The sequence below is a fragment of the Pieris brassicae genome, chromosome 5, assembly GCF_905147105.1.
Source record: "Pieris brassicae chromosome 5, ilPieBrab1.1, whole genome shotgun sequence".
NCBI classification, from domain to species: Eukaryota; Metazoa; Arthropoda; class Insecta; order Lepidoptera; family Pieridae; genus Pieris; species Pieris brassicae.
Genome location: NC_059669.1, coordinates 6137149 through 6156493, shown reverse-complemented (window position 1 = coordinate 6156493; position 19345 = coordinate 6137149). Strand labels below are relative to the sequence as shown.

The 19345-nt window shown below is 33.8% G+C and overlaps 3 protein-coding genes across 3 annotated transcripts; 1 reads left to right on the top strand and 2 right to left on the bottom strand.

Moving 5' to 3' along the window:
* Nucleotides 1-679: 679 nt before the first annotated feature.
* On the bottom strand, nucleotides 680-3557 carry LOC123710449. Its single transcript, XM_045662328.1, has one exon. It carries the CDS (start codon nucleotides 3502-3504, stop codon nucleotides 1561-1563), a length of 1944 nt encoding a protein of 647 aa, XP_045518284.1. The 5' UTR covers nucleotides 3505-3557; the 3' UTR covers nucleotides 680-1560.
* Nucleotides 3558-3829: 272 nt separating this feature from the next.
* Nucleotides 3830-5520, top strand: LOC123710201 (26S proteasome non-ATPase regulatory subunit 11). The gene has a single exon (XM_045661958.1). It carries the CDS (start codon nucleotides 3965-3967, stop codon nucleotides 5225-5227), a length of 1263 nt encoding a protein of 420 aa, XP_045517914.1. The 5' UTR covers nucleotides 3830-3964; the 3' UTR covers nucleotides 5228-5520.
* An 886-nt stretch (nucleotides 5521-6406) lies between these two features.
* Nucleotides 6407-18526, bottom strand: LOC123710316 (metabotropic glutamate receptor 8-like). The gene is made up of 15 exons (XM_045662133.1): nucleotides 18376-18526; nucleotides 16815-16985; nucleotides 16302-16446; nucleotides 15206-15457; nucleotides 14445-14616; nucleotides 14126-14232; nucleotides 13411-13560; nucleotides 12983-13116; nucleotides 10741-10907; nucleotides 10396-10554; nucleotides 9790-9952; nucleotides 9235-9448; nucleotides 8707-8858; nucleotides 8203-8383; nucleotides 6407-7879 (listed from the first exon to the last, which is right to left on the bottom strand). The coding sequence occupies exons 2-15, from the start codon at nucleotides 16887-16889 to the stop codon at nucleotides 7662-7664; spliced, it is 2289 nt and encodes a 762-aa protein (XP_045518089.1). The 5' UTR covers nucleotides 16890-16985; nucleotides 18376-18526; the 3' UTR covers nucleotides 6407-7661.
* Between the last annotated feature and the right edge of the window lie 819 nt (nucleotides 18527-19345).

Sequence of the window (19345 nt, the reverse complement as noted above, 5' to 3'; positions counted from 1 at the left end):
GAGATTATCATAATATGTTAAATTTCACTCGTCAAATCAAAGTACGAATCTATTGACCGCTGCTGAGTTTTTATGATTATTATGAGGTTTTATATTATTATATATTCTTCAAATTTGTTGCTTTTCTGAAAATGTCAAAAGAGTTACTTCGATCCCCAGCGAGAAATATTGTTTTCAATTTTTATCGTAAAATTAAGGAAGAAGAAGGTGTAAATTGAACTCAATCTTTGATTTTTAATCGCGTTGACCGATAAATTGGACTGACTCGTTTTGATACTTTTAATTTATTTTATATTTTTCTTCAGTAGATAATTAGTTGTGACTTCTTTTATAGGGGTTATCCAGTACTACTTTTCGGTTACTATACGGCGAAAGATATTGATTTAAACAGAGGAAGAGAGGTTACAAAAAATATTAATAATAATAGGGAACTATCACTCGTTAGTGGGTGGGTGGGATGTATATAAGACATGATAATGATGATGAATGACTATGCTATAGTTTGAGTAGCATTCTAATTGTTATAAATTAAGGAGATTGGTTTTGAATATTATATTAAATGCCAATCAAATTGACGACCACTTGACTTGACAACTTCATAACTTGACGGTTATGAAGTTTTAAGACTCCTTATCATTAAACATCGAATCCCAAAGAAATGATTTGGAGTATAATGAAGCGAAAACAAAATGTGAATAGACTTGCAAGACACATAAAATTATTAATTAAAAAGTATGGAGAAAATGTTGTGAACATGTAAAGAAAAACGATGTCATCAATCAAGATATAATAATTGAAATGCTGGAAGAGCGTTTTATAATAACCATCTCTTTGTATTTATCATTTGATGAAGAACAAGAAATACAACAATTATTTTTCATGACATATTTTCCCACCTTAAGAACCCGATATATACAACATTCTTCCAACAAATAACTAATATACTACATGTTCGTTAATATTAAACACATAAATAATAATTAAACAGTAACGAGAACATTTAATACAATTTCCCCAGTGTTGCCAGCAACAAATTTTCATTTTCCTATTTGCCATGAGATTCCGGTAGAACAATATATTATTCCTTAGTTTTGTCTTTATGTAATGTAAATTGTACTCGATGACATAATATCCTGTTAATATTTGAAAGTAAAAACAAACTTTTATAATATATTTTTTTTAACAAAACAGCAAAATAGGTATTGTAGGGATACCTATAATCTACGACTACAATCACTTCAATGACGACATACCCTGAAACGTGTTAAAAAAGTTAATCCTGCGGCTAAGGATTTATATAACTAGGATTTGTAGACCTCAGCCACTGGAGCCTTCGGGCCGGCCAGTGTATTGTTAGACAGGCGGAAAATTATCACATAGGTCGGAAGAAGAGGAACATCTGAAGGGTTCCTACAGGGTTAATTTAACATAATAGTGTCATTAATATAGTAGTAGTAGTATCCCTCCATTTCTTCTTTTTCAATAGGTATATTTAAAATCAGACCAAATCAAAATAAAAGAGCAAAAACAAATCTCTTCATAAGAAATATACATTACGCTCTAATGTGAACTTTGAACAAATGAGTCTGGATCAGCTGGATGCATTGAATTGTATTTATAAAGATTCGAATCATAGCTAGCTTCACTACCACCTTGACTTTGTAGTGCAGCTTCTCTTGCAGCTCGTTCAGCCTCAGCACGCTCTTCAGCAATTCTTATTTCTCGCTCTATGTCTAATTCCTCTTTTTCACAAGCACGTTTCTCGCGTAGTTCAATATTTTTTCTATATCTTACAAGGCGATCTGATAAATACTGAATAGGATCTGCTGGTTGATGCAGCATTACATCAGCAATACATTCCCGTAAAGCTTTGCCAACATTTAGTTTTAAATATTTAAAATCTTCAGTAACATTAGCATCGCTTGGACATAATTCAAACATATCCGCATGACTTCGAATTCGCACAAGGTTTCCAAAACCATCATTTTCATATTCACTGAGCGAGTCTTCGTCACGGTAAATATGATTTCCTTCGCTGTTAATATAATAGCGACCACAGTTATCGTAATAGTAAGTTATCCCATCGCGTTCTTCTTTCACTTTCAATAAAATACCTGTATTGTCCATCATGTACTCACTAGCAGTTTGATAGGCTTTATAGACCCTCTGCCTGGTTTTAGGGTCCCTAAAATATCTTCCACATTCATCATAGAAAAAGATATGTTCAGTATCATCACTTAATGGAACGAGTTCATTTTTTTCATTTGGTTGGTAAAGAGTATCATCATCTGGTAATTTATATATTTTTCTACTGTGTTCATCTATGTAAAATGTTCCTAATTCATCGGTATATTCTTCTTTAATATCAGCTGCACTTAAAATAGAAATAATAGATTTATGGCTGCGTTCACCAAAAACAGCCAAGTCCCAAAGGTAGCATAACTCGGTAACCAAATGTTCACGATCTTCTGGTTGCAAATCATGATTGAAAATTCTAAACTCATAAAAATCTTTACAGACACACAGCTCATCATCAGGTACAGACTCTAAGTGTACTTCGGTTAGCTGCTGCATACTTTTTAGTGTTGTTTTTAAACTATCAAGCATGCTCAACCTTTTCTCCAAATAATCTCTTTTGTTTTCCAAAGCCAATCTTGCAGCTGATGTAGGTTCAAGTTCTAACCGTGATATACGATCTTCCAAAATATTTATCTTTTCAATCACCTTACATATTTCTAAGTCGTGGCTGGTTGTGGACCGAATCATAGCACCAAGTTCTTTACCTTTTTCTTTTAAATGTTCTAACATCCGTTGAGCACTTTCTGAATTCGAATTATGTAAGTCATCAATAACTTGTTGTAAAGTTTTTGTTAAATCAACACTAAGATGAGGTACATGGATATTGATATATTTGCTAAGTTCAGATGCTAGACTATCGGTAATTTTATCAATCCAGTTTAATAATTCTTCTACAGCACTGGAAACTTTAACTTTAAATTCAATGTCACAAGAATAGTTTCTGAAACATTTTAGTTTATCTAGGAGAACTTTTGTGATCTCTGTATGCATTTCTTCCACAATTTCTATTTCGGCATTGAGGTTAGCCTGTAGTTCATTTGATAACGATGGTTTCCATTTATTCATATATTTTTGATAATAGTTAAGACGAAACCCAAGAGCATCTATTGTGTAACTTATCGCCTGAAAAACTTCTTCTCTAGGAAGATCATTTAATCGTTTGTAAAATAGATCTATGTCATTAATAGCATGAAGCCAATTTAAATGAAAATCAACAATTATATCAACAATCTGAGAATCAGTTTCACCTTGCAAAGCAGACCGCAAAGAACATAAAGTATTAAATATTTTGTCAGAGTAATCATTCTTGGTAAAAAAAATGACTGGCGTTTCATAAAACTGCATCAATATTTTCGAAATATCAAAAAGAAAATTGTCACTGGCGTCTTTATCCAAAAAAACTTTCATTTTTCGTTGGTCATTCATTTTTACAGGTCTACGTAATTAATTCAAGAAATAATTACGCAGCAATAATCCAACAAAAAATAGTGACTTTTCAAAACTGCTTATATAATTTATGGTAGATTTAAGCTGGTTGTCTATACTTTTATTTGTTTTTCTTTATAAAAAAAGTTCATATACAATCGTTAACAGTTATAATAACAGTTAACTAATTTTTAAATAATAATTTAAGTTCTATTTAAAAGAGTGACCTTATATGCCGCTATAATTTCAAAAACATAACATTGTATTTGTTTAAGTGTTGGTAGAAACTAAACAAAATTATTCGTATGATTTATGTTTGATATGGCAACTCCGTACGCGTCTACGATTTGTTTCCGAAAAGGTCGTCGATGACTTTGCGAATATACAAAATTACAAAGAAAAAGTGTAGCTGTTGTTGTGTCATCATATAAATACGTTTTTAGTGATAAATATACACATAATGGCCGGAGCAATGTTATTCGAGAGGTCACGCGTCTCCTCGTCGAACAGAGACGAAGACGTCCGCATGACCGACAAAATGGTTAGCACAGGTGAGGTACCCGAAGATGACGAAGAAAACATAAGGGCTAAAGAACAAGGAATTTTGAATCTTGGTGAAAAATACAAGAAAGAAGGAAAGGCTAAAGAGTTGGCGGAACTTATCAAAGCAACGAGGCCTTTTCTAAGCCTTATTAGTAAGGCCAAAGCTGCGAAACTGGTCCGCTCTTTAGTAGATTTTTTCTTGGATTTAGAAGCAGGTATTGGTATTGAAGTGCAGCTTTGTAAAGAGTGTATAGAATGGGCAAAGGAGGAACGCAGAACCTTTCTACGACAGTCCTTGGAGGCGCGATTAATCGCGCTGTATTTTGATACTGGTATGTACACAGACGCTTTGGATTTAGCCACTGCATTGTTGAAAGAGCTTAAAAAGTTAGATGACAAGAATTTGCTTCTCGAAGTACTACTTTTTGAGAGTAAGACGTTCCATGCACTAAGTAACTTGCCTAAAGCTCGAGCATCGTTGACGTCAGCACGAACAACAGCTAATGCTATCTATTGCCCGCCAAAAATGCAGGCAGCATTAGATCTTCAATCAGGTATCCTACATGCTGCTGATGAGCGTGATTTTAAAACAGCATATTCTTATTTTTATGAGGCATTTGAAGGCTATGATGGAGCTGATAGCCCTAAGGCCCTTACAGCATTGAAATACATGTTGTTGTCCAAGATTATGCTGAATCAAGCTGATGAAGTTGGTACTGTAAGTAGTAGCAAAGCTGCTCTCAAATATGCAGGAAAGGAAATTGAAGCAATGCGTGCAGTTGCTACTGCTTCTTTCAAGAGATCACTTGCTGACTTCCAGGCTGCCTTAAAGACATACAAACCAGAGTTAGAAGAAGATGCTGTTGTCCGTGCTCACCTTGGAGCCCTTTATGATACCATGTTGGAACAAAATCTTTGTCGTATTGTGGAGCCTTACATGCGTGTCCAAGTTGATCATGTGGCACGTTGTATCCGCTTACCCATAGTACAAGTAGAGAAAAAATTGTCCCAAATGATCCTTGATAAAAAGCTTAATGGAATTTTAGACCAAGGGGAGGGTGTTCTGATTGTGTTTGATGAATTCCCCTTAGAGAAAACATATGAAACAGTCTTGGAAACTATTCATCACATGAGCAAAGTTGTGGACACACTATATCAAAAAGCAAAAAAGTTATCATAGACCCCTGTAAATTTGTAGAATTAAAGGTTTATGTATCAGAACAACAACCTTAATTTCCATACAATATTTTTGAATGCTATTTTGTAATGTGCTACTTAAATTGGAAAATAGCTAACAGACTGGATTAATATTGTACCTAACAGAGAACATAGCAATAAAAAGCCTCAAGAATATTTAAAAGTAATGTTGAAGTTTATTATTTACTAATCCACTAATTGATTACATTTTTTAACTTAAGCTAGTGAAAAATTATAATATTCTGTTTTATTGAGAATAAACGGTGTTCTCCTAAATGTTGTTTAAATCAGTCCTCTTGTGTTAGGTATACTTATTACCTGATTATTTATTTTTGGGTCATGCATGCATAAACAACCATTTGGTGTGACCATTCATTACTAAAGTTTATTGACTCTTAAGAAACTGCAATAAATTTGAAGTTACTCTTTAATGTCAATTAAATGTTATTCTTTATAGTTAAAAATGACTTAAAAAACCATGATCTAATTTTTCATTGTCATGTAAAACAAACATTCCAATTTATTTTTATTAATTTACAGTCTTTAAAAGATAAAACTTCATTATTTTGAATCTGTTCCGAAATTATGTATTGACATGGTATTGACTATATACATAAAATATAATAGTCAAATAATTTATGTAAAATAGTCTTAATGATATGACTGTACTACTAAAATTTGGTAAAAAACTTGCATACACATAAAATACTGTTTTATAAAAGTGAGAAACTAAGACCATTTTAATTACGTCTTGGGAAACATTTCGGTAATCGATTGAATTGTTGTCATAGAAAATCAAAATAATATCGTAAAAATAAATAAAAAACGTTCAATCGTTATAATGTTAGGGCTATATATATGAAATTGGCGCTTTGTATGGGAGAACAAATATCTCTTTTAACAATCAATGATTCAATATATTTCATTAATCAAAGTATGGCTATCTATGCACAATGCAAAAAAAAAACACGTGGCAACTCAGTAAAATTTAATCCTGTTATTTACAATATTTTTGTTTGATTAAAGAAATATCTTACTTTAATATCACATATTCATACTACCTATATACTTTCAAAACATCAATTATAATAATTAGTTTAAATGTCGCAAACAGTGAACATCTTAAAAGTAAACCTTATTAAAATAGGCTCCATAATTTTTCGTTACTTTACAAAGGAATAAATTGGTTGAAAGTTTTTTCAAAACTGGGCTTATATATTCTTATTTATTGACAATTCTTAGATGTTGCGTAGAATATAATAAACTTGTAATTTTTATATAGGTAAGTACAGTTTTTGCAATTGAACAATCCATGAAAAACTCTTGTTAAAGAGTTTATTTTAAAAAAATGCTTCGTAAATAGCGTAGGCTCTTTTAATAGAAGTTCAACGTATTTGAAGCATTTAATTAATTGATTTAGAATTTTTAGGACTGACTTGTGTACAGCTGTTCAAACAATGTACAATAATCATTACTAACCATTTAACAGGTTGACACTGGACATCCTTTTAAGGTTTCAAACGTTCTCAAATAGGGTCGCTTATAACTGAATATCCAACCAATGTCCTAATGAAAGGTTTCTCAAGTTTAGTGCCGGATTAAGCCAGCGCGGGCCCTGTAGAAAATTCTATCAAGGGGCCGTTGGTTTGCTTTAGGTTCTCAAGTTTAGGATATAGAATAAACAAACCGTTACGAATCATTTTTCTGGATCTGGATCAGCAAATTAAGATATGGTAACACTTTCAAAAAGACTTCATTAAGCAAATCATGCTCTATATTCAACAAAGTGAGATGAAAAAGACGTTCTTATAATTATATTCTGGCCATATGATAGGTAGGTGTGGTATAGATGCTAGTCTAAAGATATCGATTATATTTAAACATTAGAACATTACGGTAAAAAGTTTGTAAAATACCTACTTATTTTTTACGATTTAACGTGACGAAATTGAGTTTTAGATTTTTAAGTGGAGGTGAAGCAAGATATATTACGCTACTATGTAATATTTTTTTATTACGGTTACGGGTACGTTGGAGAGAGGGGCCCCTAAATTCGCGGGGCCCGTAGCATTTACTACTCTTGCTATATTGCTAATCCGGCACTGCTCAAGTTATAACTATGGTTCTTTAAACCACTTACTTGTTAAATCTTGTACAGTGAAAATGATGTACATGACCATACGTTGCAAAAAAACTTTAGTTATTTATTATTATCAACAGCCAGCAGATCTATTTTGAAATCCAATCTTAGTAAAAACATAAGAACAATTAAGAGAGGCGACGCCAATCACGCATTGGTAAAAAAATTATATATCATACTTGAGATTACCATGCTTGGAAAAAAATTGCTTCGATACACATTTAAAACACTTTCACCAAAGTCAAACCAATACTGGTCTCCGTGGTATTTTTAAGGGCTATAAGGGTGTTTGTGCACCCACAACTACAACTGCAACGCGAATCGCCGGCTCTGCTGTTGCACGGCGTCGCACAGTATTGGATTCGAAGGCTGGTAACCCACCAGCGATTTCTGCAAGTTTGTTCGCGTCCAAACATAGGCCATTTCGCTCTTGGTTGTTTGGACTCGTGTTCAAATCGTCTGTCTGCACTTGCCTGTCTGTAGATGTTGACCGTTCTGAAATAATCCAAAAATTCAATTTATAAAATATTAATCGTATTACGAATTTCATTAGAATGACTGAGAATATCACAGTCCAATGAAATATACAAAAAATATTGTTAAACAGATTTGTGTTAAGTGACATCTGTTGGATGTATTGTGAACTTCTTGTCTTTGTCGTTTGAAAGTTAGAAGGAATTTAAATAAGGATTTTTTTATTTGCTCTAGGGATTCAATGTCAACGTCGAATGAATGATTGTCGATTACATTAACTGTTGATGGAATGGGGTACACATTATGGAATTGTTTTACCTATAAATATTGTACTTTGTCTTTACCCGCATCAATAGTAGAGAAGTCAGTGGAGGGTGTAGTAGCAGGTCGTGGTAGAGGAGCAGCGCCGACCAAAGCAGCACACACGGCTCCTGGAGCAGCCCCTCGACCGTGACTGCCGCGCCATTTTGATGTCATCATGTTCGCTCGCACGTTGCGCTCCGGGTGTATTAGGATTATGTACATCTAAAATTCATCAAAGTACTTTGTAAATGTGTTCATAAACGAAAATGTGTTTGATCTATGATAATTTTATTTAAAAATCGAATGTAAAAAGTTTTATTATGATAACGCTGTCGTCAAGATGAAGCAGGGAACCATATTTTTGCATCACTGATTTCTTGACACAGCCACTTACACTATTTGATTTTGAATTTAGCTTTTTAGTCCAAATCAGTTGAGGATTATGTTTCTAATTAAGTTTCTAAACATGCTTAGCGACTCTTTATACATTTACATTTTAAAGGGACAGCAAGAGTTATCAACGTTCTATGATAAACTATACTCACCTTAGGCGCAAACAAGCATGCTAGGGTAACGCTGGCGCTTAGTGATATGGTTACAGCCATGCTGGTGACTCGTAGGGGGACGTGACTTGCTGTACCAAAGTACAGAGGTACAAAGGCTAGCCAAATCACACAGGTGGTATACATAGTAAAGCCTGAAAGACATTAATTAACGATGATTATCTATATAACTAATAGTATTACAGAAGTAGACAATTAGGGTGGCAATAAAACTTCATGAAATAAATTTGAAGAATAAGCGACAAAATAAGAAATAGTGCTCATGCGATGAATGTTAGACATCAATGAAGTCTAGGAAAGAACGATACAGCTATTTGGAGCGGTTAAAATAAGTGCTTGTTAAGAAAACGCATGGGTGACGGTATTTGGTGAGTATAGTAGCGATCTACCGTCAATTACTCTACATACTACTGGGAAATTGGTGTAAGTTAAATAGAAATAAGTCAACCGTATATACACCATAGCTATCGAAATGTATTACCAACTGTTTTTTTAATGTCGGTGACTTACCAATATGTTTACTTTCATTGAAGGCTTCGGGAATCTTTCTTGTTAGAACAGCGTACACAGTACATACAACTATCAATACCACAGGGTAGAAAAATGCTATTGTGTATGACGCATCCACGTAAGAGTCACATACAAGCATATTGTCTTCCCTGGTGGGGTAGTGGTGAATTGCCCTGGCTGGTGAAGCTAGTTGCCATACCACTACTATTACGACCTAGAATATGGACACAAAGTTATTTATAAAACACATTGCTCATTTATAAAATACCTTGATCTGGGCAGAATTCAGTTTCATCTTAATTAATTATTATTGTCTTTGGTTGACGTAAAATGCAAATTTATTGCAAATTTACAAGTTTTGAGTGCTTTTCATCAGTGGTAGACGCCGAGTATCTCTTAAGTTTATCCAAAACATGTTCTTGTTTATGTAATATATGTATTAATTCTCGTTTATATCCTTTGAAGATGTTTTATTTAAAATAGTATTAATTTGTAAATTTAAAAGATTATTTTCTTTTTGTGGATTTAGTTATAATTACATTTCCCATACACTACCTGAATCGATACTAAGATAGAACATATCAAAAGCTGTGATTTGGGTGAGATAAGGCAAGGCCTGCGTGCTGAATGTTTGCTCGCTGCAAATATACGGGCAATCCTATTGGTTTTAGTGAGAAGAGCCGCGTAAACCACGGTGAAACAGAACCCTGTACTAAACCTGTAAGCATATATTTTAGATTAAAAGAAATCAGTGAGGCTTTGTGCAGTCCTACCAAGGTGCTGTACAGGCTTCATGTTATGCCTATACAGCGCGTAGTATATAAGAGTTTAATATAGCTTGTTTTTCGCCCGCTAATAAAAATGGGTTATGAAATAACTATTCAATGCAATATAGATTGAAACGTTACTTCATATTAAATGCTTGTATTCAGATTATATCGCTAATGAACGGCTAACAGCTGAAAAGTTTATGACAGGACGCGATTGTCCTTAACACCTCCTTGAAATAGTATTCCTTTAAAAATATATATATATATATAATATTACTTAATAAAGTTCAAAAGTATTAACAATTTCATATTTTTTGAACATATTGTATTCATATAATTTTCGGACATTTACTTTATGTAATATTATTGTAATAATTTAACGTTTATTTACCTTTGCAAAGAACACAAGAAGTCAGTTGGGCGCAGAACTAACGCGAATGTGACCAAGTAACACATAAGTATTCCGGTGAGTAGCACAAATGATAGCTCCCTACCACTCGCACGAACCACTGGGGTACTACTTCGGAGAATCCACAATGTTACTATTAAACTGAAAATTTAAATATATACACATTTATTATGGCAATAGGGAAACAATCTTAGATTTAAGTTTTGTGTTTGTATTTATTATTAAATTGATTTCACCTTAAATATACCTTGTTAGAAAAATAGTGGAATAAGGTACTCTAATTGCTCATTGTGAAACTAGATGGCGCAATATTAAATATTTTCTTACATAGTCAATAAAATCCCAAAAGCAGAGAATGCCATAGCTCCGATAGCTGCAGGTGATGAAGGCTGTAGATACAGTTCTGGTATTTGGGCGCAGCGGGTCCTCATAAGATCCGGTAGTGTTCCACGGGGACACTCCACACATGCTGTCTCCGAATATGGCGACCTGATCTAAAGTATTAGTTAGTACTACTTTCCTTACTTTTATTTGGTTTTTGTATTTCTTTTTTTGAGCATGATACTTTAATCGAATATTGTATATCTTTTGCTTATCGTAATGTAGAGGAACTGCAGCATCAAAAAAAATATTGTTATCGCCATCTTCATTTTTATACCGTAAGCATAATGTCATACGCCATACGGCGCCATCGAGTATTATAAACAAGACACCATCTTTGATCTTGACAATCAGGTTTACAGGCACATAGAAGCGAGCCGCTTGTGTTGAAAACTTTTTCAGTAAGAATGCAATTATTAATAAACATACTGTAAAACTGTCATGTGACGCTGTTTGTCTATGTAACTAAGATTTTGTGAATATTTCTAGAAAATAAAAATGTGATATGGAATTGTCGTTAAGTGTAGTATGATGGTACTTTGGAATACCTAATGCGAACATAATTTGGAATATTCCAAATTTTATGCATATTTTTATGAGTAGATATTAATTATTCTGTATTATTTTTGTAAGTAGATATAACTTCTCACAAATGCAAGAAGAGAAAGAGGTGGGAGAAGGGAGAAGTGGCCACTGCTATTTATTGCCGCTGTTAGAGAAAAACGAATGGGTTACTTAAAGGCTTCTACACAACAGTTCAACGTTCCCAGGTCAATACTTTTTCGATTTGTAAATGTCTCTCCGATTCAGTTAATGACAAATAAAACGATTGGTCGAAGTTTTTTTTCGGCCAACATATTGAAAACCTGCTGGTGGAGTACATATTAGCTATGGAGAATAAATTTTATGGGCTGAGTAAAATACCAAAAATTATAGCAATGATGTCCGCCGAGAGAGGTGTCCTTATAAACTATTGTTATTTGTATGAGCCCAGCAGGAATATTTATCCCTCCCATGATAATTTTCCCACGTAAAAACATGTCGAATGCTTTAATGAGAGGAGCTCCAGTTGGTTCTATAGGAAAAGTACATCCATCTGGATGGATTCAAACACATCTCTTTACAGAATGGTTTCAACACTTCATAGAATACGTAAAACCAACAGAAGCTTCCCCAGTGCTCTTCATTCTCGATGGCCATTACAGTCACACCAAGAACATAGAGATAATTCATTACCACCTCATTGCAAGCATAAGATTCAACCGCTGGACCGTACTTTCATGGGACCATTATAATCGTACTACAGTAGGAAGTTCGGGTATCAGAAAAAATAATAGGCCCTTAACACAGTACGATGTCGTTGAGCTATTTGGGAAAGCCCACATCAAGTGTCAAACTGGAGAAATTAATAATGAAAATATATGTTTATTCATTTTAAGTACAATTGCATTACAATCTGTAAGATTTGAGAACCCTTAAATAAAAAAATACCTGGGTCTGGATTTCCAGCTCAAACTTAATTATAGATTCCTTAAAATATTTAATTTATATATAATTTAGTTACATCTTTTTTTTTGTTTTTTGTTATTGATTTTTAACTGTTATTAACACGCTTGAGTGCATAAGTAAGTGTGTGAGTGAGTCAGTGGGTGAATGAATAAAGTTTGTAACTACATACTAGGCCTCAGAAGAAGCTCTAACTTTGCGTAGGGTATGTTCATGAGCCAAGATAAATAGCTGCTAATGGTTTCAAAGTTGGTGGCATATTTCCATTTAATCCAAATATATTTACTCAAGCCGATGACATGGCTGCTGCTGCAGATTTTGAGGAGAATCAAACCGTTTCAACTACACCCCACTCCCGTACACACTCTCATATTTCTCCAGTGCCAACATCAAAAAAGCCAACTAACAATAGAGTCAGTAATCTTTTATTGAGCTATCCCGTGTATCCTTAAATTTATTCGCAAAAAACAAAGTAGTATTCCAAATATGCTGCAGTTCCCCTAACATTATTTCTAGAATTGTACTTATACCCTGATTTTCATAATGTCTCGGTAATAAACATTTCTAAACCTACGAAATTCCAGCAATTATTGCATAATTGTTTTGTGGACCTCGCTCGCACACATTACAAACCCGCTATTTTGTATTGCAGACTTATCTTGGTTCACAGTATACCAAGTACCTCATATTGCGTGCAGTTAAAGCAGTGCCAACAGCAGCTTTCTCCCTCCACGTACTGCTTGGCCTGGCCGAGCTCACATTCCGCACTGCATACTGACTCGGGTGGTTTTCGTTCATGCCATTTAAATTGAATCTCTGGAAATAGTTGAGCCGCTTTTAGAGTTAAATTCTATGTAACTTTTTGCTTAAATTTTCCGAATAGTAGAGAAAAGATTTCCTTTATTATGCAATAATTGCACAACAGAGCTTCTATTAGAAATATTGTTTTAAATTAGTTTGGTTACTCGTGTATTGTAATGGCATTTTTATTACTTTAGATAAATATGCCCAGTATTAAATTTAGTTTTATTAAAGAATACTATAAACAATCTTTTTTTATAGGCTTACAATGCTAATAATTAAAAAAAAAACTGATGAAACAAAAATTACCATCCAAAATCAATTCCAATTCTCCATCCAGATAATTGCCAACTTTGAGCCATCGATACACTCCAAGAGAGACTTGCTTGAAGTGCAAGATGTTATACCGAGCCGGTCCATCACCATATTGATCAAAGTGGAACTCATCGCCGCTTAGACCTATTTTGTGTAAAAAGATATGTCTAAACAAAGTCATTTCTAAAAAAAATGTTTACCGGAAGAAGCTATTGCAGGATTTAAATTGTGTTGATTTTTACGATTATGTATGGATGTCAAATTGATAGTAGTGATTTGCACACTTTACAGTACCCGTAAGCACATGGTTGTCAGTTTTATAGCTAGTTAATAGAATGTTATAAAATTGCATTTTCCCTTGTTGCTCTATTAGATTTTTTATGTCTATTGTATATTCTTTGTATGGTAAAACGTAAAGCTACACATACACACTTATATTTCTGCTACAATGAGCCACTCATAGCCGGGTAATATTTAGTTAACATAAATGATTTATCGTTCTATTTAAATAAATATTTATTGATTGTAATCCACGGTGGCGAAAATAATTTTAAAATTGCAAAGCAAGAAGGCATTGTGGGTTTTCTGTGAGGGATTCTAGTGGGTAGAGTACAGTCTCACATAACGCTCTACTAGTGTAGAGATATTATCCCACATTAAAAACAGCCAACATTTTCATAATTTATGAATATCCACTGACTTCGATTACCTGTAAATTGCACTTGTCGCAAATATCGTAGTAGTGTAGGTCCGTTGACGGGCCGCATTGCTTCACATAGCCCTGGTCGGCCTCCACAAAGATCTTTATGCATATCCCTAAAAAAAGTATTTATCTTTAGGAGAATTTATAAAAACCTAATTAGAATTGAATGAAATATAAAGTAGGATGCAGGAATCACACATGTCTGGGAAACTGATTACATTTCATTACATCGTACACACAATTTTTACGCATTATCATGACAGATTACATTATAGATAGACACTAGTTCAATTTAAATAGCGGTTGCATTTTAATTCGATTTTACCTGATAGCAAAAACAAATGCCCATACTGCATCAGCAACGAACTGCAATTGCGCCTCAAATTCGGTATTTTCCGTTGACAGTTTCTCCCGTCCAGTACAAGCTTTATAGTTTGTATTGTATGGTGTTCTTGATGCACCAGGGTAGCGGCAGCGAAACTGTTCCTCCCAGAACTCTGCCAATAAAGCAAATGTAAATCAGCATCACGAATATATTCGTAATCAAAAAGCAATTTAATTGTTATAAACTGAATTTGCAATTATTGTTCATACATCAGTTGGAATTACATCAATTGGAATTTCATTAATAATTAAATAAATCTTTTAAAATAATTATAGCAATTACACAGCAAATGTAATAATGAAACGGAAGCGCTGCGGTTTACCGAAACATATTTTCTTACATTGTTGCAATAATTGGTAATACGGTTTCAAAACCAGATAGTTTATAATAGCCATGTTTCTATGAATTAAAATTATAGAGTAGATTGATGGTAGATATCGAATTTGCCTGCAACCGCTGCACGCCGGTCAATTCACGTCTTCAACCAATAATGAATTCGAAGCGAAACGTGTTCAAGTCTACATATAGACTCGACTAACCAACTAATTTCGTGTATCATATATGTGAATAAAGTAAATATAAATAGAACAATGGATCGTTTGTACTAAATAGGTACAACTATTAAACGACGAAATTAATTTAGGTAGTTTGATATCGATATTGTACAATCACTTAATTGTCATGTATTAAAAATATTTTACCGACAAACCACGGATTCCTTGCGTTGTTCTCCGGCGTAAGGCTGAGAAAGTACTCTTTAAATCCTATCACAGGGTTGGCCTGGGGTTGGACACTAATGGTTCCCTCCACAACAGGTTCGTTGCCAGCGGCAACTAGTGCCCTGGCACTCCATCCATCGGATCCGACCCAGCCGAAGATGTTTTCTGCTTTCTTACGTTGAACTGCTGCCATTACCCCTGCTACTTCTTGGTCAGATCCAAATACTATTACGCCTGAAATAATAGATTTTAATTAAGTTAAGTAACCTAACATTAGTTAGGTTACATTTTATTTTAGTTATTAATTAGAAGCGGAAACCAAATGTCCAATGGAAATGGAAGTGGTAATCATCGCACACTTGAAGCCAAAATGAGCCTTTTCAATTTTCCCACACTCATAAATTGTAATATTTTTGTTTCCGATAACGTCCAAAAGGTCGAATATACTTATATTGAAGTGTCACTTAGATTTAAAAACGTTATATTATAGTATAATATAGGTTAGTTTTTTGATAGCGTCGCAAACCTACTGTTTTAATTATTGTGTTAGTTATAAACTCATGTTTTAAACAATTAAAGCTAGACCAGTTCTTGACCCCCATCATCAAACAAAGACTCATTTATTTGAAAATCTCTCCAACTACCGCCACTGAACTTAACTCCCGTTATTAGTTAAAAAGTCTCAATATGAATCTATTATATATTTTTTATTTTATAAATTAAAATCTAGCCTCACATTTTGAGTTTTTTACAGTGGGTGCAGTCAGCGAGATATAGCTAAACGCTTTTATACATTTTAAATGATGTAGTTCAGCTATAACAAAATATAGAGTGCCACAAACTTGAACAATGAAATATGCGTAAACATGATATATGTAAAAGTGAATTCTAAATTAGATCTTTGTGCCGACCTTTTAAAAAATCATAAAACAATTATATAAAGTCCGAGTCGTTTTTGATGAGAATTCCTAGATGGAGAAAACGTGATTGGATAAACATAATACTCTACACGTAGTATTACTACGGGGGAGGATTCGTTGGAATTTTTGAAGTCATATAATAAAAAAACTGTTTTAACCTCTAGCACGCGGTCTTGATAACAATCGTTCTACAATATCATCGTATCCCTTCTCATCAGCTGCACCGGAATCTTTAGCTAGCCTTTCTTTTACCGCAATGCAGATGTCATTTCTAGCAAGTAAAGTCTCCAATTCTTCAAATGCCTGAAATTGTAACTTTCTTAAAACAGCAATCTAAGTTTAGAAACTTTGCAATGACACCGTTAGTTTTGGTATTCTTCAACAGTATTGTAACTTTTGTGAAAAGTATCTTAAGAATTTCGACACGTCAGAATCATACCCTATTTTTTTTTATATTCTTCAGTTATATACGGGTACGAGTGTTACATACTTTGGCGAGTTAGAAACCTAAACATCAAATTTTATTTATTATTGATCACTTTTTACATTCGTTTAAAAATGTTTAATGGATTTATACATTAATTTATTTATCAAGACTGTATCTGTAGTTCTGTGCATTTAGCTCAGGGTAATTAGTAATTTAATTATAGTTTTACAATGTTATTTATTACCTTAATGCCGTAGTTGGACTCTTCATAAATGATAGATACGTATCTCCAGCCAAGAATTTTCACGATTTCCACCATCGCCTTGACTTGATGGAGATCTGACGGTATCGTTCGTGTGAAGTACTCAAATCGGGCTTTGTTGGAAAGCTCCGGTGACGTCGAGAAAAAAGAAACCTGTATATAAAAAATATTTTTAAAATGGGATTGGTGTCGATTATTAGTAGTAACGTTGTCTCTAGCAAAAAAGTTATAATGTGTTTTCAGTTTCATAATGTTTCTTGTAAAGAAATCTTAACGGCACTATCAAAATGTTAACATTCATACTGCTAAATATGTACTAAGAAAATTAGACCTTTAGGACTCTTGGAAGTTATTGTTCGTCGTTTAAACTTAAGGCATGAAGTTAGGTTAGTTAGTGGGATTTCTGACCTTCTACACATTGTTTTTATTATACTAAATTATAACTATTCATATCTTTTAAATTTATTTAAGTACATAATTAAGTAACGTTAGATATTTTTAATGAAGAAGATTTTAAAATTACCTACAAAGTTCTAATGGCAAACTGTCAAGTTAATAAAGACGCTTAAATGAAACTTGTAGTAAAAATTGGTTCTACTTTAATTAACATTTTATAGAGTTTGCCGATCTTTTCTTCACGTTCCTTTGTCGCATAACTTTTAAATTTAACTTGACGTAACGTCTTTTTCACTTAGTTTTTGCTTAAAAAAATGAATAAGTTTTTAAACTTTAAACTTGTGACCTTCAGACTGACGTAAATACCCTTTACTGAGTAATATATCATTGTCTACAATACTGTGTATGTTTTTAATTAGTTGATAGTATTAAGATACATTCCTCTTTCACACTAAGAAAAGACAAGGAATTCAAACTTACCCAAAATCTTGTGCTGAGCGCAAATGCTAAATTTTATAAGATAAAATGGCTTTGTGGGTTTGTCAACCTAATATAAACCGATTACCGATCGGATGTATTGAAGCGGTCTTCCAGCACTTCGGAACAGTATTGACGAAGTACAGGTACGGGAAAAGGCGCGTTAGGCCCGGAACTCAGTAGCACAAGTACACAGCACAATTGTGGGGATGCCATCAGGCCCACAATACTCATAAATAACCAAAGAAGATAAAGCTCTGCAGTAACTACGTTGCCGAAATATCATTTGGGGTGAAGGGCTGACATAAATTCAATGGACAGCTATGGCAAGAGACCAGAAATCTCGAGTCTCCAAAGTTTCTCTATCTATAAAATTTCTCTACAAATTCGGCAATGTACTGTGACGTTGGCCTAGCGATTTCTAGATTGAAGGACATGAAGGGTGAGTTATAAGCTTTTTTACGTTCGCCGATAGCCACATCACCGGATTGTACCGATTCTGAACAGGCTTTAAAGCATTCTCTTACTATATATACTCTATATACTTTTCAACGGCATCTAACGAAAAGCAAATTGGCCCCGAAGCCAGGTGAAACTAAACAGCATAAAGATGCCTATGTATCTTTTCCATACACACTAGTTATTACTTAAACGTATAGTCTATAAATACCTGTGGTATCTTAAATAATCGCAGTAGATTAGCAACTTGAACTGACGTCACACTGGAAGCTGCACCAACCACACCTGATATCACTTTCCTGACAGCTGATGCGTTGCACGCGTATTCTTCGTCGTCAATGTTGCTTATAGATCCTGATGATAAACCGTTAATACTAACTAGCACAACATGGTAAGATTATATAAGATAAGGGAGGTGATTTTGAATAATATGTTAAAGACGACTACACCACTATATGAAATAGTAACAAATCAGATCAGGTTGACCTGGTGGCTTCAGCGTGCGACTCTCAGAGGACTCCGGCTGTGCACCAATAAACATTCTGTTTATGTCCACATATAACACTAGCTCGTACGGCAAAGAAAAGTCTCGTGAAGAAACCAGCATGAACTTAGACCAAAAAAGTGGACAGCGCAATACAAAGGCCACGTAATAGAAGCGTTCACTTATTACAAACAAAATGCTATGATGTGATAACAAAACACAGCACAAAAAATTACACTACGAATATGAAATACAATAAAAGTGAAAGAAATAAAAATAAAAACTTGTCTTTGTTTCTAAAACTAGAAATACAGTTATTAATTTTACCGCTGGGTTGAGCTTAATTTTCTACCAACCAAATGTAGTTTTGTTACTTTTTGCGAGTTTTCCTCGTGGGTGCAATTTTTAATAATAAATGGAATAGCGTTGAAGCATATTATGCTCTCGATATTTTTACTGTGAATTTTAGTACTAAAGATTACGTAAGTTTCCCTTTTCCGTAAATTACTAGTGATGGCATTAATTGTGTATTGGTGGTGTATTATAAACATTTTTAGGTAAGTTTGTAATGTAGTAGGTAAATTCATCCAAGGCTTTGAGACATAAAAAAACATAAACAATATACAGTATTTTACCTTTAATAAAGTCTAGTGCCATTTCCAGCCCCCTGGTATCACTATCACAGTCATCCAGTACT

Coding starts and splice junctions, on each gene's coding strand:
- LOC123710201 (XM_045661958.1), top strand. CDS start 3,965: ATGGCCGGAGCAATGTTATTCGAGAGGTCACGCGTCTCCTCGTCGAAC.
- LOC123710449 (XM_045662328.1), bottom strand. CDS start 3,504: ATGAATGACCAACGAAAAATGAAAGTTTTTTTGGATAAAGACGCCAGT.
- LOC123710316 (XM_045662133.1), bottom strand. CDS start 16,889: ATGGTGGAAATCGTGAAAATTCTTGGCTGGAGATACGTATCTATCATT. Junction 13,561..14,125: donor GCGACAAGTGCAATTTACAG/GTAATCGAAGTC, acceptor TACACAAAATAG/GTCTAAGCGGCGATGAGTTC. Junction 10,555..10,740: donor TTTGGGATTTTATTGACTAT/GTAAGAAAATAT, acceptor TTAAATTTTCAG/TTTAATAGTAACATTGTGGA.